The sequence below is a fragment of the Bombina bombina genome, chromosome 6 (assembly GCF_027579735.1).
Source record: "Bombina bombina isolate aBomBom1 chromosome 6, aBomBom1.pri, whole genome shotgun sequence".
NCBI lineage: Eukaryota > Metazoa > Chordata > Amphibia > Anura > Bombinatoridae > Bombina > Bombina bombina.
Genome location: NC_069504.1, coordinates 439,725,424 through 439,751,924, shown reverse-complemented (window position 1 = coordinate 439,751,924; position 26,501 = coordinate 439,725,424). Strand labels below are relative to the sequence as shown.

General features: G+C 38.6%; 1 protein-coding gene across 2 annotated transcripts in view; it reads left to right on the top strand.

Moving 5' to 3' along the window:
• Window positions 1-6,970: 6,970 nt before the first annotated feature.
• The window catches only part of SLC25A48 (solute carrier family 25 member 48), a 128,967-nt gene continuing 109,436 nt past the window's right edge, over window positions 6,971-26,501 (top strand). The window contains exons 1-2 of one of the 2 annotated variants that reach the window (XM_053717200.1): window positions 6,971-7,184; window positions 7,385-7,428. In XM_053717200.1, coding sequence (XP_053573175.1) covers window positions 7,139-7,184; window positions 7,385-7,428 — 90 coding nt within the window. In that variant the 5' untranslated portion in view covers window positions 6,971-7,138. The remainder of the gene's footprint in view (window positions 7,185-7,384; window positions 7,429-26,501) is intronic. The other variant, XM_053717201.1, reaches the window with a different exon arrangement.

Sequence of the window (26,501 nt, the reverse complement as noted above, 5' to 3'; positions counted from 1 at the left end):
CACCGGACTTTAGGAATGGTGAGTACCTATTTGGGGCTAAGTGTTAGGATTTTTTTTTTTTTTTTTTTTAAGATTAGGGATTTTATCACTTAGTTTTAAATAAATCTCAATATATTTTACGTACTGTGATTTTAATATAAATTAATTTAATTAGTTAATTTAGGCTGATTTTTAGCACCCACTGGAAATCTTCTTTCTCTGTATAGAATAGAAAAACAGGAGACACATGCTTTGGAGTTTAAAAAACAAACAAACAAAAAAACAACATATGCAGATATATGTTTTAAAAATTGTAGGCCATTTTACACAGAGGCAGTGTTCAATGCATAAAGGTTAAATTAAATTGTAATATTATATTTTATATCACATATTTAACCTACAACTTACAAATGTCACTTTAAATCAAGGTTTACCAACTTAGGGCTTATTTCCATTAAGCCGTAATTAAGTTTTGTGAGGTTGCAAACTGATAAATATGCTGTAGGAAGTAATTTCGCATATTGACTGCTTCTGATGGCACATTATACCAGCAATTTAGCTCTCCACTTGTAATCTAGGGGCATATTTATCAATGTGTGATCGTATTAGATTGGGTTGATTTCTGTCCGTGGCCTCAGAGCAGTTAGACAAGTTATGGAGCAGCAGTCTTTAGAAACAAGGGGCATCAAGCTCCATACGGAGCTTGATAAATATGCCCCCTAGTCACAATTTGTTAATTGCTGACAGGATACAAGCCTCACTGACACTCTGAACAGCTGCATTATTTAAAATGCTGACACACTGAGAATATACAGCTATCCTTCACATGCACATGCAGAGAAAAATGTTAACACAAAATTAGTGATAACTTTTACAAGAAACATTTTTGCCAAAACATATATATAGCAAATATGTTTCTATTAAAAGATGTAATTCCTCTATGTGCATTTAAATTTTGACCGGAATATCCCTGTAAGTGCTAACCCATGTATAGGAATTATACAGTTATATAGTTATATAGTTATGTTCTTATGTAAATATAAATATGTATTACATATAAAATATAATAAAGCAAATATCTCCATAAATAGGTATAGGACAGCACTAAATATTACATATATCAGTAAATTGAACAATGTAATAAAACAAAGAAAACATTTTAATTTCATTTCATGTTTAATGAAATAAATGTATTTTTATTTTTGTTTCTCTCCAGAGGGGATCACAGATAAGGAGCATAGACTTTAAACGTAAATTTTATAGTGTTTGGATAAAGTTATCAATGCAACAAACTTGTTTTCGCACACGATTTTCGAGAAATCCAATGTCGGATGGAGGCTTTAATGGAATTGTAACTTACACCTACACAAAAAGAGTAACTACACGTAATGCACAAAATAATTTAATGGAACCCTGATACTAAAATGGAACCATAAACTACTTTTAGCTGTCGGCCACTTCGAAAGCTTAGGGCTCTATTTTTAACTGCTTGTTGGAAACAAGCCCTTAAAGGGATATAAAAGTGTAAAAATAAAACGCAGAAATATGTAAGAACATTTTGTTATTGCACTATTTTTTTTATATAATTGTGTTTTACCCCTCCAAAGGGGTTAAACCACATTAACTTTGTATATTATGCCTCTGTTTATATAGCACTGTGGAATCTGTTGGCCCTCTACAAATACATGATAATAATACTAATATTAATAATAATAACAACAAAACATTGCAGTGCACTATTGACAGTTAGCTGAAAATATCTGGTGAATCAATGACAAGAGACATCTATCTGTAGCCATCAATCACCAGCAGTGTATGATATTCCTTTTCAATAAAAGATACCAAGAAAACAATGTAAATTTGAAAATAATAATGGATTTAAAAGTATCCTAAAATGACATGCTCTATCTGAATCATGCAAGTTTAATTTTGACTTCCAAATCACTTTAAATTATCAGGACCCATTAACAAACCAGATTTTGAAGATGCCTAAAGTACAGCAACGGGTAACAATCACCTGCTCACTAATTATAGTTACCAAACCTGTTTACTTCCTAGGTAATGCTAACATCATACATGTGTAAGTCCAGAAGACAGGATTTGGGAAACTCAGCTATACATTATCAAAGGTTGCTATAGATTATATTCGATTTTAAAAGCCTATTATTGAATTTACAAAAATAACCATCACCTTTTTTTTCATCTGAAAAATGTTGATATGTTTTCAACTGGAAAAAACTACGTCTGTATAAATTTTGGCTGCACATTTGGAACCATAGGCCTAGATTTAGAGTCTGGCGGTAGCTGTCAAAACCAGCGTTAGAGGCTCCTAACGCTGTTTTTTACCGCCCGCTGGTATTTGGAGTCAGTCAGGAAAGGGTCTAACGCTCACTTTGCAACCGCGACTTTTCCATACCGCAGATCCCCCTATGCCATTTGCGTACCCTATCTTTTCAATGGGATCTTTCTAACGCCGGTATTTAGAGTCATGGCTGAAGTGAGCGTTAGAAATCTAACGACAAAACTCCAGCCGCAGAAAAAAGTCAGTAGTTAAGAGCTTTCTGGGCTAACGCCGGTTTATAAAGCTCTTAACTACTGTGCTCTAAAGTACACTAACACCCATAAACTACCTATGTACCCCTAAACTGAGGTCCCCCCACATCGCCGCCACTCTATTAAAATTTTTTAACCCCTAATCTGCCGCTCCGTACACTGCCGCCACCTACGTTATCCCTATGTACCCCTAATCTGCTGCCCCTAATACCGCCGACCCCTACATAATATTTATTAACCCCTATTCTGCCGCCCCCGCTATCGCTGACACCTGCATATTTTTTTTAACCCCTAATCTGCTGCTCCGTACACCGCCGCAACCTACATTATACCTATGTACCCCTAATCTGCTGCCCCTAACACAGCCGACCCCTATATTATATTTATTAACCCCTAATCTGCCGCCCCCAACGTCGCCTCCACCTACCTACAATTATTAACCCCTAATCTGCCGACCGGACCACACCGCTACTGTAATAAATGTATTAACCCCTAAAGCTAAGTCTAACCCTAACACTAACACCCCCCTAAGTTAAATATAATTTAAATCTAACGAAATAAATTAACTCTTATTAAATAAATTATTCCTATTTAAAGCTAAATACTTACCTGTAAAATAAACCCTAATATAGCTACAATATAAATTATAATTACAGGTGGCCCTCGTTTTACAACAGTTCAATTTAAACCGTTTCAGAATAACAACCTTTTTTTCCAGTCATGTGACTGCTATTGAAAGCATTGAGAAGCAGTGCATTTATTAAAATAGCCAGTAGGTGGAGCTGTTCGCTTGTGTTGCAGCAAAGCCAAGCAAGCTGAAATTAACCAGACCTGAGCTATCGAGCAGATTTCAAAGGAACAAGATCTTCCTGTCTATAAATCAGTCCAGATTGGAATGCATAGAAATAACTGTTTGCAGAAAAATGCAAGTGAAGTCTGTGTTGTGTGATTATTTTATTAGGTTTATAATGCTGTTTAGCAAATGTTTTTGTTCATTTAACTTAGTTTAATTATATATTTTGTGTTGTGTGATTATTTTATTAGGTTTATAATGCTGTTTATCATTTAAAGTCTTCATTTCAAAGCTTTAAAAATAATGTATTAGGTGTTACTTATGACAATTTTGAGAGGGGCCTGGAACCTAACTCCCTCACTTCCCATTGACTTACATTATAAACTGGGTTTCAATTTACAACGGTTTCGATTTACAACCATTCCTTCTGGAACCTAACCCCAGCGTAAACTGAGGGCTACCTGTATATTGTAGCTATTTTAGGATTAATATTTATTTTACAGGCAACTTTGTAATTATTTTAACCAGGTACAATAGCTATTAAATAGTTAAGAACTATTTAATAGCTAAAATAGTTAAAATAATTACAAAATTACCTGTAAAATAAATCCTAACCTAAGTTACAATTAAACCTAACGCTACACTATCAATAAATTAATTAAATACAATACCTACAAATAACTACAATTAAATAAACTAACTAAAGTACAAAAAATAAAAAAGAACTAAGTTACAAAAAATAAAAAAATATTTACAAACATTAGAAAAATATTACAACAATTTTAAACTAATTACACCTACTCTAAGCCCCCTAATAAAATAACAAAGACCCCCAAAATAAAAAAATGCCCTACCCTATTCTAAATTAAAAAAGTTCAAAGCTCTTTTACCTTACCAGCCCTGAAAAGGGCCATTTGCGGGGCATGCCCCAAATAATTCAGCTCTATTGCCTGTAAAATAAAACATACAATCCCCCCCCCAACATTACAACCCACCACCCACATACCCCTAATCTAACCCAAACCTCCCTTAAATAAACCTAACACTAAGCCCCTGAAGATCTTCCTACCTTATCTTCACCATGCCTGGTTCACCGATCCGTCCTCCGAAGTCTTGATCCAAGCCTCCGAAGTCTTCATCCAAGCCCAAACGGGGGCTGGCGATCCATAATCCGGCTGAAGTCTTCTATCAGCGGCGGCTGAAGAGGTTCAGAAGAGGCTCCAAAGTCTTCATCCTATCCCGGAAGAAGAGGAGATCCGGACTGGCAACCATCTTGATCCAAGCGGCATCTTCTATCTTCATCCGATGACGAACGGCTCCATCTTGAAGACCTCCAGCGCGGATCCATCTTCTTCTTCCCATGTCCAACTGAAGAATGAAGGTTCCTTTAAGGGACGTCATCCAAGATGGCGTCCCTCGAATTCCAATTGGTTGATAGGATTCTATCAGCCAATCGGAATTAAGGTAGGAAAATTCTGATTGGCTGATGGAATCAGCCAATCAGATTCAAGTTCAATCTGATTGGCTGATAGGATCAGCCAATCAGATTGAGCTCGCATTCTATTGGCTGATCTGATCAGATTGGCTGATGGAATCAGCCAATCAGATTCAAGTTCAATCCGATTGGGTGATTGGCTGATTCCATCAGCCAATCAGAATTTTCCTACCTTAATTCTGATTGGCTGATAGAATCCTATCAGTTAATAGGAATTCGAGGGACGCCATCTTGGATGACGTCCCTTAAAGGAACCTTCATTCTTCAGTTGGACGTCGGAAGAAGAGGATGGATCCGCGCTGGAGGTCTTCAAGATGGAGCCGTTTGTCATCGGATGAAGGTAGAAGATGCCGCTTGGATCAAGATGGTTGCCGGTCCGGATCTCCTCTTCTTCCCGGATAGGATGAAGACTTTGGAGCCTCTTCAGGACCTCTTCAGCTGCCGCTTGATAGAAGACTTCAGCCGGATTATGGATCGCCAGCCCCCGCTTGGGCTTGGATGAAGACTTCAGAGGCTTGGATCAAGACTTCGGAGGACGGATCGGTGAACCTGGCATGGTGAAGATAAGGTAGGAAGATCTTCAGGGGCTTAGTGTTAGGTTTATTTAAGGGGGGTTTGGGTTAGATTAGGGGTATGTGGGTGGTGAGTTGTAATGTTGGGGGGAGTATTGAATGTTTTTTTTTACAGGCAAAAGAGCTGAATTATTTGGGGCATGCCCCGCAAATGGCCCTTTTCAGGGCTGGTAAGGTGAAAGAGCTTTGAACTTTTTTAATTTAGAATAGGGTAGGGCATTTTTTTATTTTGGGGGTCTTTGTTATTTTATTCGGGGGCTTAGAGTAGGTGTAATTAGTTTAAAATTGTTGTAATATTTTTCTAATGTTTGTAAATATTTTTTTATTTTTTGTAACTTAGTTCTTTTTTATTTTTTGTACTTTAGTTAGTTTATTTAATTGTAGTTATTTGTAGGTATTGTATTTAATTAATTTATTGATAGTGTAGTGTTAGGTTTAATTGTAACTTAGGTTAGGATTTATTTTACAGGTAATTTTGTAATTATTTTAACTATTTTAGCTATTAAATAGTTAATAACTATTTAATAGCTATTGTACCTGGTTAAGATAATTACAAAGTTGCCTGTAAAATAAATATTAATCCTAAAATAGCTACAATATAATTATTATTTATATTGTAGCTATATTAGGGTTTATTTTACAGGTAAGTATTTAGCTTTAAATAGGAATAATTTATTTAATAAGAGTTAATTTATTTCGTTAGATTTAAATTATATTTAACTTAGGGGGGTGTTAGTGTTAGGGTTAGACTTAGCTTTAGGGGTTAATCCATTTATTAGAGTAGCGGCGAGATCCGGTCTGCAGATTAGGGGTTAATTATTGTAGGTAGCTGGCGGCGACATTGTGAGGGGCAGATTAGGGGTTAATAAATATAATATAGTGGTCGGCGGTCTTAGGGGCAGCAGATTAGGGATACATAGGGATAACGTAGGTTGCGACGGTATACGGAGCGGCAGATTAGGGGTTAATAATAAAATGCAGGGGTCAGCGATAGCTGCGGTGGCAGAATAGGGGTTAATAAGTGTAAGGTTAGGGGTGTTTAGACTCGGGGTACATGTTAGAGTGTTAGGTGCAGACGTAGGAAGTGTTTCCCCATAGGAAACAATGGGGCTGCGTTAGGAGCTGAACGCGGCTTTTTTGCAGGTGTTAGGTTTTTTTTCAGCTCAAACTGCCCCATTGTTTCCTATGGGGGAATCGTGCACGAGCACGTTTTTGAAGCTGGCCGCGTCCGTAAGCACCGCTGGTATTGAGAGCTGCAGTTGTGGTAAATATGCTATACGCTCCTTTTTTGGAGCCTAACGCAGCCCTTCTGTGAACTCTAAATATCAGCAGTATTTAAAAGGTGCGGGGAAAAAAAATAATGCGTAGCTAACGCACCCCTTTGGCCACAGAACTCTAAATCTAGCCGATAGGTTTTAAAGATCTCTTTATAATTAGGAGGAGACACTTTTTTTATTGCTATGCAAAAATATGTTAATGTTTTGTTCCTGTACTCCACTCCTTAAAAAGAGGTTAAATTGTGCTTGAAAGGGGACTAGCTGACAATTATAAACTAGTCCTGCGAGTAATAATCTGCATTCTGCAGTGTAAAGAAGCTATGAGAAAATACACTGCTACTGGCTGCGGAATCATTTGCTTTGCTTCTTACTACCTTTGGACTGAACAAATGCAAATATTTTTGTAACCGACTGCAAAATAAGTTACCAAATATAAACAAAAACAAAATATTTGATTATTCCGTAAAGGATGGGAAGCTTCCAGACGGATGACTTTATAGCTGGCTATATTGGAGGTATGTAACATATTTCACTTATTTGCTTTTGCTTATCCATATTTCAACTCTATACAAGCAACTTTATATCCAGTAAAACACTCAAGACATTTGTAAACCTAATATTATTAACAAATTGTGTGTTCAGCTACGTAAATTACAGAAATGTTGTATACATTACACACCCATTTTCTACTAATCTACCATTTCTTGTTTAACAGGAGCTGCTAGTGTTATTGTAGGACATCCTCTGGATACAGTAAAGGTATATTGTGTTCCGTGTTTCAATTTGGTTTTCTCTAAATTTACTTTTTATAGTAGAGTGTCTGCATTACTTATCAATGTTACATTTTGTAAGGTAGTGAGTTTAACACAATAATAATTCTTTAAAGGAATAGGAAAGTAAAAAATAAACTTGCAGGATTCAGATAGAGCATGTCATTTTAAGCATTTTAAGACACTTTTAAATTCACTGCTATTTTTTAAATGTGCTTTGTTTTCTTGGTATCCCTTGTTGGAAAATAATACGCTCATATCCTACACCCTACACTAGTGGGAGCTGCTGCTGATTGGTGCCTGCACACATTTGTCTCTTGTGATTGGCTATCTAGATGTGTTCAGCTAGCTGGCAGTAGTGCAGAGATGTTCATTCTGCAATGGATAACATGAGAATGAAACAAATTTGATAATAGTAGTAAATTGGAAAGTTGTTTGAAATTGTATGTTCTATCTGAATCATGAAAGAAAATTTTGGAGTTTCCTGTCCCTTTAAAGCTAAACTCACTAGTTACAAATAAAATTGAGTTAAACATAGCATAAAGAGGCATGGAAATTACGATTCACATTTAAAGAGACAGAAAACAAAATTAAAATGCACGTGAATGTATTTCAGTTTTTAAAAAAAACTATTTTCTGATACATCTTATCAAAAATGTTTCTAGTAAAAGTTATCGGTTTCAGCATTACTGTGCATGAAGCATATGTACATATGCCCTGTGCACTTTTATTAAAGGGACAGCAAAATCAAATGTAAACTTTCAGGATTCTGATACAACATCCAATTTTAAACAACTTTTCAATTTACTTATGTTATCAAATTTGCTTCATTCTCTGGGTATCCTTTTGTAAATATAGACTCAGGAGCAGCAACACACAACTGGGAGCTAGCTGAAACCATCAGGAATGAAGGATACAAAGATAATAAAGCAAATTTGATTTGTTGGTTTTTTTTTGGTTTTCAAAGCTGTCCTCAAGCCTCCCCAGCAGGCCAGGTTTTCAGGATTACCTTGGATGAGAGCAGGTAAAATAATTATGTTTACAACTACGCTGATTATTTCACCTGTGCTCTAGTTCAGATATCCTCAAATTGTGGCCTGTTAGGGGGAAGGGGTCTAAGGACAGCTTTGAAAACCAGTGATAGAGCATATCATTTTAAACAACTTTCTAATATATTTTTGTTACAAATGTTGCTTCCTTTTCTTGGTATCCTTCAAGAATGTTATTTATTTGCAAGAGCAGTAGATGGCAGCACTATTTACTGCAGTTCTCCAAATGTCTACCTAGGTATCTCTTCAACCTAAAATATCATGGGAACGAAGCAAATGTTATATTTGAAAGAAATTGGAAACTTTTTTTTAAAATGATATTCTCTGTCTGAATTACAAAAGAAACTTTTTTGGGTTTCATATTCCTTCTTCATAGGTACAATACACACCACTGCCAGCACTCTGAGTTTGAACACTGGTTCACAGCCCCACACAGTATATGTGTGTATACTACTGAAAAAAGTAATACCTTTTATTAGAAGCATTTTTACTAATGGAAGTATATTTCAAATTTAAATGCACCTATGCACATTTCAATTTTGATCTTTCTATCCCTTTAACCCTTTGTGCCTTAATGACCTATATCTAAGATCTATGTCCTGCAGTACATAGCCCATCATACAGCATAAAGTAGATCTACGTTGCATCTTCAGTAGTCTTGGTTGTCAAGGGACAGCCAAGAGCTGCCTTTCCTGTGCTGTAGGTGATCGGTGCTCAGTTATCACATGAAGGCAGATTGCCAGCTTGTTATAGACGGTGACACTTGCAGATCGCCATATCGTTATAGATAGTGACACTGTCTGTGTCACTGTCTGAAACAATCTACGAGGCATGGGAGGGAAGGCTGGTGGGTGGCCCAGCAGCTGAGGGGGAGGAAGGTGAAGGGAGTGGGAGGGACCCTATACTGCAGAAAATGGGGAGGGAGGGATTGGGCACTGCACTACAGAAAAAAAGTATGGGATGGGGGCCTCTAACTAGTGATCATTGGGATGGGGGGACCACTACACTACAGATTTAAAAAAAAAAAAAAATATATATATATATATATATATATATATATATATATATATAAATGAAATTAAAATATATAAATTGGGCACTAGCAGACAGCCATTAGTGGGAGGAAGATAATGAAGATGGTAGGGTTGAGGGGGGATCACTACACTGCAGGGGGAAAAAAATAGAAAAAAATGCATTCTGGAAGACTGTCTGGCTGGACTAGTGGGGATAAGTGCCAATGGGGGGAGAGTGCTGTTTGGGAGGGATAAGGAAGATGCAAGGTGTCAGGTGGGAGAGTTATCCCTACATTACAATAGTATTTCCCTTACCGGCTAATTAAGTAACCCTTTCACTGCCATGAATTTCAGATGTGTGATGTGCAGCTGCAATTAGAGGCCTACCAAAAAGCAATGGCAACGCCATGCATGTCTGCTATTTCCAAACAAAGGGAATCCCAGAGAAGCATATTTGCACAAGCAGTTTGTAAATAATTTCAGTGCAAAACCCAAAGTTTTGAAAAAAAAAAATTCTTATATGATCACATTTGCTAGAGAAATAGTGCATGAAATATACCAAAATAAAACTAGATTAATACCTTGGTAATGAAAGTATGCTGGAGATGTGAAACTTGTATACAACTTAAAAACTGACATAGGGGTCAATTTATCAAGGCTCGCCGGAAACAGAAGTTATAAAGCAGCGGTCTAAAGACTGCTGTTCCATAACCTGTCTGCCTGCTCTGAGGTCGCAGACAGAAATCAACCCGATCGAATGCGATCGGGCTGATTGACACCCCCTGCTAGCGGCCGATTGGCCGCGAATCTGCAAGGGGCGGCATTGCACCAGCAGTTCACAAGAACTGCTGGTGCAATGATAAATGCTGACAGCGTATGCTGTCGGCATTTATCGATGGGCGGCGGACATGATACGCTACATTGTATCATGTCCGTCCGCACTATCATAAATTTACCCCAATATCTTAATTATAAAATTATGCAAAATTTTATAGAATTGTTGATTGCACACATTAGAAAGCAATATTATTTGTCGGGGGGAAAAAAACAGCAATCATCTTAGTTTTGCCCATATATTTTATACTTGAAACCCCTTAAAAATCCAATGAAACACAGTTTGTTATCCATATTTTTCCTGTTATACTGTAAGCTTTAGCATAATTAAAATAAACAGAGAATATTATAGGGCAACACACCCTCAGTTTGATGAGTTTTATATATGTACTCACGCTAATCCTCAGAGATTTGCCAGGGGTATTCCAGGGCTTGCCCTTCAGTTATTTAAAATAATTAGCTATGGTACAGATTCAGAAAAGATAAATATTTATATCATACGTAATAAAATGTTGTGCACCACTGTAATAAAAAAGTGCCATTGTGAAATATTAACTGTAAAATATTCCATCATATGTCACTAAAATATATTATCCCAGAAGGATAACATTAGAGCATAATAAGAAATGATCCAGTTCCAAACTGAAAGGTATCAAACAGAGTGACCTATCATATTGTGTATGGAATGATATCAGATACAGATAAGGGGTATTATGAATTATATTTTTTCTTAATGTGTATCTTTATTTATGTGTGTGTGTGTATTTTGTTATAACTGCTGTCAGAAAAACTTGATGCTTAAAGGGACATTAACGTTTAGATCAGAGATGCATCATTGCAAAAGATCTGAAGAAAAAATAAGGGACAGATTACAAGTGGCACAGTATATTGCATTTTCGCAATCGCTAGTTGGGTTGCCCTCATATTACAAGTTAAAAAAGACGTTCACATATTCCCCTTAGAAGTTAATGGAGAAAAAAGAGTAGAGAAAAAACTCACGAATATCGTGCAAACAAGATCACCATTTTTGCAATTGCGTTAACCCAACATGAAAATATTAATATTTCATATTCAAATGTTCTTAACATAACAGAATATGTTCTATTTATTCAAAATTAAATATCTCTTCATATATCTGATAGTTTTTAAATCAAATATATATTTATACCTATATATATAAATGATTATATAGGTATAGATATACACTCACCGGCCACTTTATTAGGTACAGCTTGCTATAATTGGGTTGGACCCACTTTTGCCTTCAGAACTGCATGAATTCTTTGTGGCATAGATTCAATAAGGTGTTTTGACATAATAGCATCACGCAGTTGCTGTAGATTTGTAGGCTGCATATCCATTATGCGAATCTCCTCTTCTATCACATCCCAAAGGTGCTCTATTGACTTGAGATCTGGTGACTGTGGAGGCCATGCCATTGGAGTACAGTGAACTCATTGTCATGTTCAGGAAACCAGTTTGAGATTATTTGAGCTTTGTGACATAGTTTATTATCCTGCTAGAAGAATCCATCAGAAGATGGGTACACTGTAGCCATAAAGGGATGGGCATGGTCAGCATCAATATTCAGGTAGGCAGTGGTGTTTAAACAATGCTCAATTGGTACTAAGGGGCCCAAAGAGTGCCAAGAAAATATCCCCCACATCATTACAGCACCACCACCAGCATGAACCGTTGATAAAAGGCAGGATGGAGCCATGCTTTCATGTTGTTTATGCAAAATTATTACCCTACCATCTAAATGTCGCAGCTGAAATCGAGACTCATCAGACCAAGCAATGTTTTTCCAATCTTCTATTGTCCAATTTTGGTGAGTCTGTGCAAATTGTAGCCTCAGTTTCCTGTCCTTAGCTGACAGGAGTGGCACCCAGTGTGGTCTTCTGCTGCTGTAGCCCATCTGCTTCAAGGTTCGATGTGTTGTGCATTCAGAGATGGTATTCTGCATACCTTGGTTGTAACAAGTAGTTATTTGAGTTACTTTTGCCTTTCTATCATCTCAAACCAGTCTGCCCATTCTCCTCTGACCTCTGACATCAACAAGGCATTCTCGTCCACACAACTGCCGCAAACTAGATATTTTCTCTTTTTAGGTGGAAGCATGGAGGGGATGTAATCCCTATCTGTGGTAAAGATGTTTCCAGCTGGTATGCAGAAACTTTTAGCAGGTGGAAATCTTGATATCCCTGGAGTAGAAATATGTTGGTATTTCAGACAAACTTCTCCTCTCTGGAGTTAGGTAGAGACACTTTAATTCTTTTTGCTGGATTTCTTTCCTTGTCCAGCAAAAAGAATTAAAGTGTCTCTACCTGACTCCGGAGAGGAGAAGTTTGTCTGAAATACCAACATATTTCTACTCCAGGGATATCAAGATTTCCACCTGATAAAAGTTTCTGCATACCAGCTGGAAACATCTTTACCACAGATAGGGATTACATCCCCTCCATGCTTCCAACATACCTCACATGTTTGAGGTTAAACAAGGTGAGCACATTTAAATCTCACGTTTAGTTTTTGATTGCCTAGTACTGACATACTGCACCATAATTTGGTTTTGTTTTTGTTTTTCTCCATTCTATGTGCGCTGAACTCTGAAACTCAACTCCATACCTTTTTCCTTCATATTCCATTTGATGATAGTGGAATATTCAGAAACTAGCTGCCATTGAAATATATCAGGAGGAACTAATTAGAGCAAAATAACCATTTGCAACATACACAGCGCAGATCAAGAAATACCCAAGCAACACTATATATATAAATATATATATATATATATATATATATATATATATATATATATATATATATATATATGTTTTTTAAGTAAGACTTCCACAGTTCCATATCTTTTTACAATATATGTGATTTATTCATCATATTATAGTATATCAGTATATCAATATATGACCAACATTTTGGCCCCAACCTGGGCCTTCATCAAGGTACATATTACATACACTAATCCCTTTAAATACCCTGAGCTTCAAATGTTCCCACTAGGCTCCCCATGCTGACGTCACGTACCCATCTTGTTCCATTTTGAGCCTTACACCTCCACCTAGTGGACATTTCTAAATACAGCATTCTTTGCTTCTATAATTTCTTATTAGGGTTGTTAGAAAAGAAAGGATGATATTATCAGTACATGGAAAACCAAAAAGTCACATTACAAATTATGAAGTGTGTTTCTACTTAACAGGTTCACCAAATCTATACATTGCAGAAAACATAATAGGGAAAGGTATGTGTTCAGTCCCTTTGGTTGAAATGTGTCTAATTCATCAATCCAGTCAGCCTCTCTTTGGAGTACTACTTTCTTTCTATTCCCACCTCTTATCTCTTCAACTACCTGATATATGGGGGCACACCTCAAGCTACATGTAGGATGTATACACTACAAAAAATGTTTGGCTACTACCTGATAAGTTTTTTTCAGTATCTATTGCTGCTCTGATACTGGACCTATGCACCACCATCTCTCCTTCAATATGCACTCCGTCTTCCCCACATAGGATTTCCCACAGGGGCATATAATTAAATACACCACATATTTAGATTCAAATTAAAGGGCATATTTGATCTTGTATTTTTGCCTGTTCTACTGTGGCTAAAAGTGTCACCTAAAATCAGACTATTGCAAGTCACACACCCATGGCATTTTACACTCCCTTTTCTCATATTTCTCTATTGGGTCAGCCTTAATTAGTAGATCCTTAAGGCTTCTCCCCCTCCGGTATGAGAATATTGGCTGTTCTTTCACATAGGGTCTTAATCTGTCCCCCGCCCTTAAAATATCCAAAATCTTCAGAATTGCTTTTCTGAATTTCCAGACATCAATGAAATGTTTGTAATGTTTACCAAACTGTTTAAACCCTGTTCATACTCATGCATATAAGCATTAGCATAACTGGAGGCCACATTAGAGCCCATTGCAGTACCTCTACATTATAGATATACTTTACCCTGAAACAAAAAATATTTTTTGTGAAGCACAAAATGTAATAGTAGCAATAGGTACTCAATTGGAAGTCCCTTATATTCAACATCATCACTTAGTATTTTTCAGCCTCCAAACCTTCCTTTTGTGGTATGCAGTGTACAGACTGGATATGTCACATGTTACAAAAATCAAATTGGGATCAGTCCCATTTATTAAAGACAAAGTGACAATAAAATCTTGTGAGTCTTTGATATAAGACAGTATTTTCTTCACACTGTTTGGCAGATGACTGTTAATAGAGATGGAGACTGGTTGATTTAAAGACCCCATAGAGGAGATAATTTGTCTCCCTGGGGTGATATCAAGAATGTATGCACCTTGGGTAGGACATAAATCACCGGTGCTCTGGGGTCTGATGTTGTCATAAACTTCCTCTCAGCCTCTGTGATCCAACCATTATCCTCCCCCATTTTTAAAATACTATCCAGCTCTTTCTAGTATTGTACTGTGGGGTCCCGTGTGAGCATCATATAACTCTTCTCCTCGCTTAACTGTCTCTGTACCTCTTTTTCATAATCATTGTAATCCATCAGGACTATACTGCTGGATTTATCGGCCGACTTGAGGATGATGTCCTTATTTTTTTTAAGACCATCTAAAGTTATCCTGTCCTCCTTAATGAAATTAATGTTTCCTTTGTGTGGTACATCTATTAATTCCCCCAGATCTTTCTCAACCAATTTCAGGTATGTTTCATTAGCAGCATTTCCTTAGCAGCATTCTTGGTGACCAGATCAAAACTACTCTGGTGTTTTTCCTCTCCTGTAACTCTATTTTGGTATGTGAATATATTCCTTGTCACTCTGCAAAGTATTCACTGAACTCTGGTGTTTTTCCTCTCCTGTAACTGTATTTTGCTATGTGAATATATTCCTTGTCACTCTGCAAAGTATTCACTGCACTCTGGTGTTTTTCCTCTCCTGTAACTCTATTTTGGTATGTGAATATATTCCTTGTCACTCTGCAAAGTATTCACTGGACTCTGGTGTTTTTCCTCTCCTTTAACTCTATTTTGGTATGTGAATATTTACATAGAGTAAATGATTTTAGTTTGTTAATTTAGTCCTATATTTGTTGAACTATTATCCAATGTCTTAATTCTAATGTTTTGTTAATTGCCATGTGAGGCTAAATCCTTATCAATACTTGCTATTATTCTAAAATGTATAGCTGTTTTATGCCACAGTTTTAACCCCCTCCAAATGTTATTGTCTGTTTACTTAACATCTCACCCTGACTAGAGCAGAATCTAACTTTCCAATTGGCCTTTCCAATTGTCTTTGATTAGCAATCAACTTAGTGGACTCAGCTCACTGCCCTGCCTGCATATATTTCACATTAGTTTGAGCTGTGTATTGCTATAACAACATATGTTCACATTTTCAAAGTGAACATTTTATAAGTGAGACATTAACAATAGAATTATACAAGAATTCAACAAAGATTGGGCAAGGGGCAAGACACAAGGCAAGTACTTCTGTAATATTATGTTTCATATATATTTTGTTTTCTTATGCAATTGCTACTTTAATTCTGTGTCTTATGTGCTTAACTGGTTCCCACTTTTGTAAAAATGCTCACTATATTCATAATAATTTTTGCTATCTCTTGTCTCTATAACTAACTACATTATTCAATTACTCCTTCTCCCACTCCACCTGCACTGTTGATTAGCCCATCTCTCTTAAACTCACCTTACTTTTGTACTCATGAACTTTACCTATTCCTAAACACTCTCTCTCCCCCCTGCAGCTTGTCTCAAAAGCAGTCTGACTACTGCAAATCCGTATCTCATCTCATGTCACTCTCCCTCTTGCTTTTACTTACTGCTGGTGACATCTCCCCTACTCCTGGTCCCCAACCACTGCCTAGCCTTGCACATCCATGTGTACTATCCCATAGACTCAGAAGACAAAACTCTGCAAACCATACTCACATTCCTCTTGCATCAAAAGCCACTACCCCTTTCACTTGTGCACTCTAGAGCTCTCGCTCTATTTGCAACAAGTTCACTTCTATACATGACCTCTTCATCTCTCGCTCCCTCAACCTTCTGGACCTAACAGAAACCTGGCTCTCTCCCTTAGACACAGCATCCACTGCTGCTCTGTCACATGGGGATCTCCACTTCAGCCACACTCCTAGGTCTGGTAATAGACAAGGAGGTGGTGTAGGTGTTTTACTTTCCTCTCATTGCACCTTTCAACAAATACAACTCATTTTCCTCATTCGAAACCCACATGATTCGCTTATTCTCTCCCCTCTCTATACGTGTTGAAGTCATATACCGACCCCCTGGCTCCTCAACCCAATTTCTAGATCACTTGGCTGCCTTTCTACCTTATTTCCTTTCCTCAGACACCCCTGCCCTCATTCTTTGCGACTTCAACATCCCTCTTGACAATCCCACTGCCTCATCTGCAAAACAGCTTCTGCAACTCATTTCCTCTTTCGGTCTGTCACAATGGACTGATTCTCCCACTCACAAAGACAGTCACTCTCTTGACCTGATCTTTAGCCATTGATGAACTCTCTCAAACTTCACAAACTCCCCCTTTCCTCTTTCTGACCACCATCTCCTTACTTGCAACGTATCATCCCTCCCTACAACTCTCCCTCCTTCTACTCCTCACACTAAACTTCACAGAAGCATTATGTCATTAGATCAGCAACAGATTGCTAATTCCCTCAAACCTCTCCTCTCATCCTTCTCCTCCTTTTCCTGCCCTCAAAAATTTATCTGCCACTATAATTCCACCCTTATATCCGTCCTTGACAATCTCGCCCCACTTACCATAGCTCGGAAATCACACACTCATCCTGAGCCCTGGCATACTCCTCTGACACATTACCTACGCAGATGTTCCCGTACTGCTGAGCGGCACTGGAGAAAATATTGGAGTTCAGCTGATTTTCTTCATTACAAATTCATCTTGAACTCCTACTATTCTGCCCTTAATCTCCATAAGCAACTGTCACGGATCTGTTCAACATAGGCTTGTCCCTTTAAATCTTAAACCTAGTACCCTATTTAAGGCCCCTCCTCTCTAAGCTCCCTGCTTGGTAATTTGATCCTGTTACTATACGTGACTGTTCTCTGAGACACCTAGCCCATTCCTCTGAAATAGGGGATTACTTACCTTCACCTTGTGAATCTTTGCTGAAGTATTGTCATCTCAGCCTTCTCTACTAGAACATCAGAATCGGCTTCTGCAGTCACCGGATTCAAAACGGAACTAAAAGTTTTGCTGCAGTTTCCTTACTTTCGTTACTCCGGGTGTGTGTGACGTCACACCCGGCACTTCAGCGTTCCTGCAGCGCCTGTACCGCGCTCTCTCACTCTCTCCTTCCAGGGTAACAGTATTAACAGCATTTGCATCCACGCTGTTCCTGGAGTACATCTTGGAATTGGTCTGTATACTCTTTCTTTCTTTGCTGGATACAATATTGACTTTCATGTTTGTTATTTCATCTCCATTACGCTAAATGACTGTTTGCTGCCTCCATAAGTGAAAAACTTCATCACCTGCCATATCTCATTTTCATGCTTCTATGGATCTCTGAATTCATTGACTCGCTTGCTGTTTGCATTTCATCTAACCATATTGACTGTTTATGCTCATTATTTCTCCAGACTTCCATATTAATGATATCTGCATATTCCAATTAACTATCTGTTTATTACTAACTCCTCAAGTGTTGCAGCTACATACTGTGTGTTCTTTTGACAAACTTTATACTATGATTTGATATAAGATTCAAACAATCTCATTTTGCGCTAGTGCTCAATTAACCCCTAAATACATTATTAGTCTAGCAAATCACATATACTTGGGGTTTATATTCTATACCTATGTTGCACTTAAGTAATTGCATACTGAGTGTGTGAGTCTCTTATACATACAACCTGCCTACCATATATTGTAGCAATTTTCTATCATATGTACATTCATTTATACCCTTTTGAGATAATATTACCTAACATTAGATACATCTCTATCATCTTCATCTAATGATATTTGCCTATCTTACATTTGGTTGCGTGACAGCTCCGTTTTCACTCTGTACCCTGCAGTAGTGACCCTCAGTTCAATGAGCAAAACCGGATTCCTATAAGTTAGATCTGTGTGAATCCAAGGTTAGGTGTGAGGCTGAGTGGTCCTACAATAGTGGATACTAGGTACAAGAACTTTATACACCACTTGTTCTATTACACATCACGTATCATTACATATTACCAAGCCTCATATAGTACCTCTATCCTCTATCATGGAGCTAAGTGAGCTTTCAAACAGAGTGGGTTCTCTAGCCCAAAGTATGGACAATATGATACAAGGCTTAAGAGAAATACAGATTGAGAACCAAAATATTAGGAAATTTATTAATCAATACATGACAAATAAATCTCCCACTTCTGAGACCACACCTGAGCCTGTGGTTAGCCCCCCTGAGAAATTCTCTGGGGATAGGTCTATGTTTAGAGACTTCAGAAATTCTTGTACTCTCTTGTTTACTTTGAAACCAAAATCTTATCCCACTGATAGAATACGTGTCCTCACTGTAATTTCTTTCTTGCGTGGAGAAGCTAGATCCTGGGCCAACGCCTTCTATGAAACTGATGACCCCATATTAAATTCCCTTGATTCCTTCTTCGCTGCAATGTCCCTTCTTTATGAGGATCATAATAAGCAGAATACTGCTGAAACAGCTCTGAGATCCTTACGACAAGGGAAAAGGATGGTAGAGGAGTACATAACGGATTTCAAGAGGTGGGCTCCTGACACCCTATGGAACAATCCAGCCTTGAGGAATCAATTTCGTTTGGGTCTGAGTGATTCTTTAAAAGACGAACTAGCTAGAGGTATAATTCCAGATGACCTCGAGGCTTTAATGACTCTGTGCATTGGTATTGACCGAAGACTCAGGGAACGGAAGTCTGAGAAGTCCACAGCAGATAACACATCTAGGAAATATACTCCGTACCACTCCAATCTTCCCTCCCATTCTGCCAGGAGTGCAGATGAACCCATGGATGTTGCTGTGATTAGAGGGCCACTAAAGGCCGAAGAAAAAGCACGACGCAAACTGCTGAACCTATGCCTATATTGCGCTGAGAAAGATCATGGCGTTAAGGATTGCCCATCTCTCCTTCGTCAAAAGAAGGGTAAGAGATCAAGTAACAATCACACAGTGAATTTAGTTAACAATAGTTCACCCCATTTATCAATCCCTCTCTCATTGCAGTGGGATCATCAGAAGACAGACGTACAGGCCGCAATTGACTCTGGAGCATCTGGGAATTTCATAGATTTAGTTTTTGTTGTTAAGCACAATATTCCATTAATAAAAAAGAGTGCAGCACTAGCCATTCGTTTAGTGGACGGTTCTTTATTTAGTTCAGGTCCTATATCACACCACACAGTTCCACTTACAGTTACCTCAGATTCTGGACATACAGAACAGATATCGTTTGATGTATTGCCAAGCTCTGTCTACCCTATGATACTTGGTATTCAGTGGTTGTCTAAACATAATCCGAGTATATCCTGGACAGAAGCGACAACAGTTTTTGACTCTCCATTTTGTAAACAATCTTGTTTTAACTCTCATACACTCTGTCATGTAGCTACAGGCACACTACCAGATTGTTATAAGGAATATGCAGATGTTTTTGATGCAGTTGAGGCAGCCACACTTCCACCACACAGAAGTTACGACTGCCCTATTGATCTGATTCCTAATAGTTCCATTCCCTATGGTCATATATATCCTTTATCTCAGCCTGAATTGGCTCACCTTAAAGAATATCTAGACGAAAATCTGAAAAAAGGGTTTATACGACCATCTACTTCATCGGCGGGCGCTGCTATGTTTTTCGTGAAAAACAAAGATGGCAGTTTACGCCCGATCATAGACTATAGACAACTGAATAAATGCACTAAGAAAAACAGATACCCCCTGCCTCTCATTCCTGAACTAATTGAACGTTTACAAGGTGCCACCATTTACACCAAGCTTGATCTTAGAGGCGCTTACAATTTGATCAGGATGAGAGCAGGTGATGAGTGGTTAACGGCGTTTCGTACACGTTACGGTCTGTATGAATATACAGTAATGCCGTTTGGGCTCTGTAACACCCCAGCCACTTTCCAGTGCTTTATAAATGATGTCTTTCATGATCTTTTGGATGTCTGTATTGTTATCTATTTAGATGACATTCTTGTTTATTCAGATACTTATGCTAACCATTTATCACATGTAAAATTAGTGTTATCTCGTTTAAGGCTTCATCATCTCTACGCCAAACTAGAGAAGTGTATCTTTAATACTAACACTATATCTTTTTTGGGTTATTCTATCTCCCCCTCCGGGATAACCATGGAAACCAGTAAAGTTGAAGCCATTCTCAAATGGCCAGCACCCACTTGTAAAAAAGATGTCCAGAGATTCCTTGGATTTGCGAATTTTTATAGAAAATTCATTAAAGATTTCTCACACATTGTTAGACCTTTAACTAGCCTAACTAGAAAACATGTGAAGTTCTTATGGGATAGTAAGGCTGATGTTTCTTTTACTACCCTGAAGAACAAATTTACTTCAGCACCCATACTGCAATTCCCAGATCCCAGTTGTCATTTTACGCTTGAGGTTGATGCTTCTGAATTTGCTATTGGGGCTGTTCTGTCCCAGAGGGTCTCCCAAAAAGAGCCCTTACATCCAGTTTCCTTCTATTCCCGTGTCATGAGTTCAGCTGAGATTAACTATGGCATTGGAGATAAGGAATTGCTTGCCATCAAGTCCGCATTAGAATTCTGGAGGCATATCCTAGAAGGAACAAAATACCCTATTACTATTTATACCGATCATCGTAACCTGGAGTTCTTGAAGACAAATAAGACCTTAACTTCTCGACAAGTTCGTTGGAGCCTTTTTTTTTCACGCTTTGATTATGTGATCACTTACCGTCCTGGCTCAAAAAACCTTAAGGCGGATACTCTCTCTCGTATGCCTTCTAAACCACAAAATCAGCTGGCTCCAGCCGCTGTGATACCTGCGGATAGGATCATTTGTTTAACCAATGATTTCTTGGCAACACTAAAGCTACAACTGAAGGAGGATTCTTCAGTATCTCATCTCGATTTGGATAAACATTCTGATGGGCTGTTCTATCATAAAAATTTACTTTATATTCCCATGGCTCTTAGGAATCAGGTGTTGGCAGCAGCCCATGACTCTATATTAGCAGGTCATCCTGGGGTACATAGGACTCTCCATGTTCTTGCAAGGAACTATTGGTGGCCCAAGATGTCTGATACTGTTACTCAATATATCAATTCTTGTTTCCTTTGCACTACTAAAAAACATCAACACAAACGTCCATATGGATATCTTCTCTCTCTTCCCATACCAGAAAGACCTTGGGTGGACGTTGCCATGGACTATATAGTTGATCTCCCACCTTCTGCAAACTTTAACACTATCTTGGTGGTCGTTGATCTCTTCTCTAAGATGGCCCATTTCTTGCCACATAGAGGTCTACCTACAGCTTCTGAAACGGCTACTCTTTTCATAGATCATGTGGTCAAATTACATGGTTTACCAAATTCCATTACTACAGACAGGGGTTCACAGTTTACTTCTAGATTTTGGAATCATCTTTGTCAATCCCTTAACATCTCTAGAAAGCTTAGTACAGCTTTCCACCCTCAGACCAACGGGCAGACTGAGAGAACAAATCAAGCTCTGGAACAGTATCTCCGTTGTTATTGTTCCCTAGAACAAGACAATTGGCATTCACTCCTTTCTACTGCTGAATTTGCTCATAATAACATGGTGAATTCCTCTACAAAAATGACTCCATTTTTCCTTAACTATGGTTTCCATCCTTCTTACGATATTCACAGTTCTAACACCTCACCCATACCAGTTGTTAATGACAAAATCAATACCCTGGTTAATGGTTTTGCTAATGTAAAACAAATACTACATGATGCTCAAGCTGCTCAAAAACGTCATTATGATTTACGACGTTCCAAACCTCCTGAATATAGGGAAGGTGACAAGGTTTGGTTGAGCACTAAGAATTTGAGACTACAGGTTCCATCCAAGAAACTCGCCTCTCTCTATTTGGGTCCTTTTGAGATTAAGAAGGTTGTTAACGTTAATGCAGTAACGCTTCTACTACCTCCTTCTTTCAGAATACATACAACCTTTCACGTCTCGCTACTGAAACCTTTCACTTCTCTTAGGGCAACGTCTACGACGACTACTTCCCAGACTCATGTGGCTGATGAGATGGAGTATGAGATTGAATCCATCCAGGATTCTCGATACCTTCGGAAGCGCCTTCAGTACCTGGTTAGTTGGAAGGGTTATGGTCCTGAAGAAGATTCCTGGGAGCCTGCTGTAAATATCACGGCACCACGCCTTCTCTCTTTATTTCATCGGAGGAATCCTCACCGTCCGGGTCCTTGATCCGCTGAGCGGCTCCTTGAGGGGGGTGTCCTGTCACGGATCTGTTCAACATAGGCTTGTCCCTTTAAATCTTACACCTAGTACCCTATTTAAGGCCCCTCCTCTCTAAGCTCCCTGCTTGGTAATTTGATCCTGTTACTATACGTGACTGTTCTCTGAGACACCTAGCCCATTCCTCTGAAATAGGGGATTACTTACCTTCACCTTGTGAATCTTTGCTGAAGTATTGTCATCTCAGCCTTCTCTACTAGAACATCAGAATCGGCTTCTGCAGTCACCGGATTCAAAACGGAACTAAAAGTTTTGCTTCAGTTTCCTTACTTTCGTTACTCCGGGTGTGTGTGACGTCACACCCGGCACTTCAGCGTTCCTGCAGCGCCTGTACCGCGCTCTCTCACTCTCTCCTTCCAGGGTAACAGTATTAACAGCATTTGCATCCACGCTGTTCCTGGAGTACATCTTGGAATTGGTCTGTATACTCTTTCTTTCTTTGCTGGATACAATATTGACTTTCATGTTTGTTATTTCATCTCCATTACGCTAAATGACTGTTTGCTGCCTCCATAAGTGAAAAACTTCATCACCTGCCATATCTCATTTTCATGCTTCTATGGATCTCTGAATTCATTGACTCGCTTGCTGTTTGCATTTCATCTAACCATATTGACTGTTTATGCTCATTATTTCTCCAGACTTCCATATTAATGATATCTGCATATTCCAATTAACTATCTGTTTATTACTAACTCCTCAAGTGTTGCAGCTACATACTGTGTGTTCTTTTGACAAACTTTATACTATGATTTGATATAAGATTCAAACAATCTCATTTTGCGCTAGTGCTCAATTAACCCCTAAATACATTATTAGTCTAGCAAATCACATATACTTGGGGTTTATATTCTATACCTATGTTGCACTTAAGTAATTGCATACTGAGTGTGTGAGTCTCTTATACATACAACCTGCCTACCATATATTGTAGCAATTTTCTATCATATGTACATTCATTTATACCCTTTTGAGATAATATTACCTAACATTAGATACATCTCTATCATCTTCATCTAATGATATTTGCCTATCTTACATTTGGTTGCGTGACAGCTCCGTTTTCACTCTGTACCCTGCAGTAGTGACCCTCAGTTCAATGAGCAAAACCGGATTCCTATAAGTTAGATCTGTGTGAATCCAAGGTTAGGTGTGAGGCTGAGTGGTCCTACAATAGTGGATACTAGGTACAAGAACTTTATACACCACTTGTTCTATTACACATCACGTATCATTACAGCAACACTACTTATCTACTCTTATCTATAATCTTTCTTCAAACCCAAAATGTCTGTTCTCCACTTTCAATACTCTCCTCCGCCCTCCCCCACCTCCTAATACAACTTCTCTGTCAGCTCAAGACTTTGCCAGCCACTTCAATAACAAAATCGACTACAACAGAAATTAAATCAGCTCTCAACATAATCCCATTCTCCCCCCCCCCCCCCTCAAATGCTCTCACATAATCTTAAACTTAGCTCATTCTCCCCTGTTACTGAGGAAGAAGTTTCGGCACTTATATTGCACTCTCACCTCACTACCTGTCCCCTTGACCCTATCCCCTCACAGCTACTCCCCTCCCTCTCTGCTACACGTACCCTTATACTAACACACATTTTCAACATCTCCCTTTGCTCCGGTATAGTTCCCTCATCGCTGAAACATGCACTGGTCACACCTATCCTCAAAAAACCTTCCCTTGATCCTACCTCCCCATCCAACTACCACCCTATTTACCTCCTCCCTCTTGCCTCAAAGCTTCTAGAAAAACTAGTATAGGCACGCCTATCACATTTCCTTACGTTAAACTCCCTTTTTGACCCGCTGCAATCTGGATTTCGTTACCATCACTCCACAGAGACAGCTATTGTTAAGGTTACCAATGACCTACTTACAGCAAAATCAAAAGGCCACTTCTCTCTGCTTATCCTCCTTGATCTGTCCGCAGCCTTTAACACTGTTGACCACCCACTTTTGCTTCAAACCCTCCAATCCTTCGGCATCTGTGACACAGCCCTTTTGTGGTTCTCTTCCTACCTGTCAACCCATAACTTTAATGTAGCCTTCTCTGGGGCCTCCTCTGCCCTGTCACCACTTTCTGTCGGAGTACCACAAGGCTCTGCCCTTGGTCCCCTTCTCTTCTCAATTTACACGTCATCACTAGGTTCCCTAATAAAGTCCCACGGTTTCCAATATCTTTTGTAGGCCGACTACACACAAATCTACTTCTCTGCACCAGACCTATCTCCTTCCTTGCTAACCCATGTCACTAACTGTCTTTCTCACATATCTTCCTGGATGTCCTCTCACTACCTCAAGCTAAATCTCTCCAAAACTGAGCTCCTCATTTTCCCCCCTACCCTGCATGCCCAATGTCTCGGGGTCACATTTGGCTCAGATCTTTCTTTCACTCCTCACATTCAGTCCTTGGCTAAAGCCTGCTGCTTCCACCTTAAAAACATCTCTAAAATTAGACTTCCTTACACAAGACACAACTAAGATTTTAATCCACTCTCTCATTATTTACCGCCTCGATTACTGCAACTCTGTCCTCTCTGGTCTCCCCACCTGCCGCCTAGCTCCTTTACAATCCATAATGAGTGCCTCTGCCAGACTCATCTCCCTTACACGCCGCTCTTCATCTGCTGCACCTCTCTGCAAATCCCTTCACTGGCTTCCTCTTGCCTCTAGGATCAAACACAAAATTCTCACTCTAACATACAAAGCCCTCAACTGCACTGCTCCCCCCTATATCTCAGACCTTGTCTCCAGATACTCTCCATCCATACCCTTCGCTCTGCTCATGACCTCCTACTCTCCTCCTCTCTGGTTACCTCATCTCACTCCTGTTTACAGGACTTCTCCAGACTCTCTCCTAGTTTTGAAAGCTTCAAGCTCTCCCTAAAGACTCTACTGTTCAGGGATACATACAACCTATGCTAACCTTACTTTATACCAGTTCCACTCCTCCATTGCTATCCCCTGAACCCCCTTAGCATGTAAGCCTAAGAGTCCAGCTGTTTGTAGATCACTTTCTTAAGAGCTGACTACAATAGTGCAAATCTTGGCAGGGCCCTCTACCCACTTGATCCCTATAATTGTTTTGTTGTACTTCCCCTTTGTTTATAGCACTGCGGAATCTGTTGGCACTCTACAAATAACCGATAATAATAATAATAATAATAATACTCATTGGGTGAACTCCTACTGCCCCACTGTCCTTAGTTTTATCCCCAAAATACACATATATGTGTATATATATATATATATATATATATATATATATATATACAAATACATTTTTAGCAATGTATCTGTATGTATCTCTGTGTTAAAGTCCTTTGGCTGCTTTTTTTTTACTCTAACACCCGAAATCTCATATCTTTGAGCCCTTTTTTGTGCTATTTTTTTTAATATAGTTATTATTAGATGGTGTTATTATGAGTGTGACTGTACTTTGCAATTTATTTTTGAAGTGTTTTGTGTAACTTTTAAGTTTTGCAAAACAGGTAACCACAGCTCTGATATTGCGATAAGAATTGTAGCATAAATCCCAATTCCGTTCTTCTTGTAATATAATCGCAATCAAAACGGATTGCATAAACACAATATTGATTGC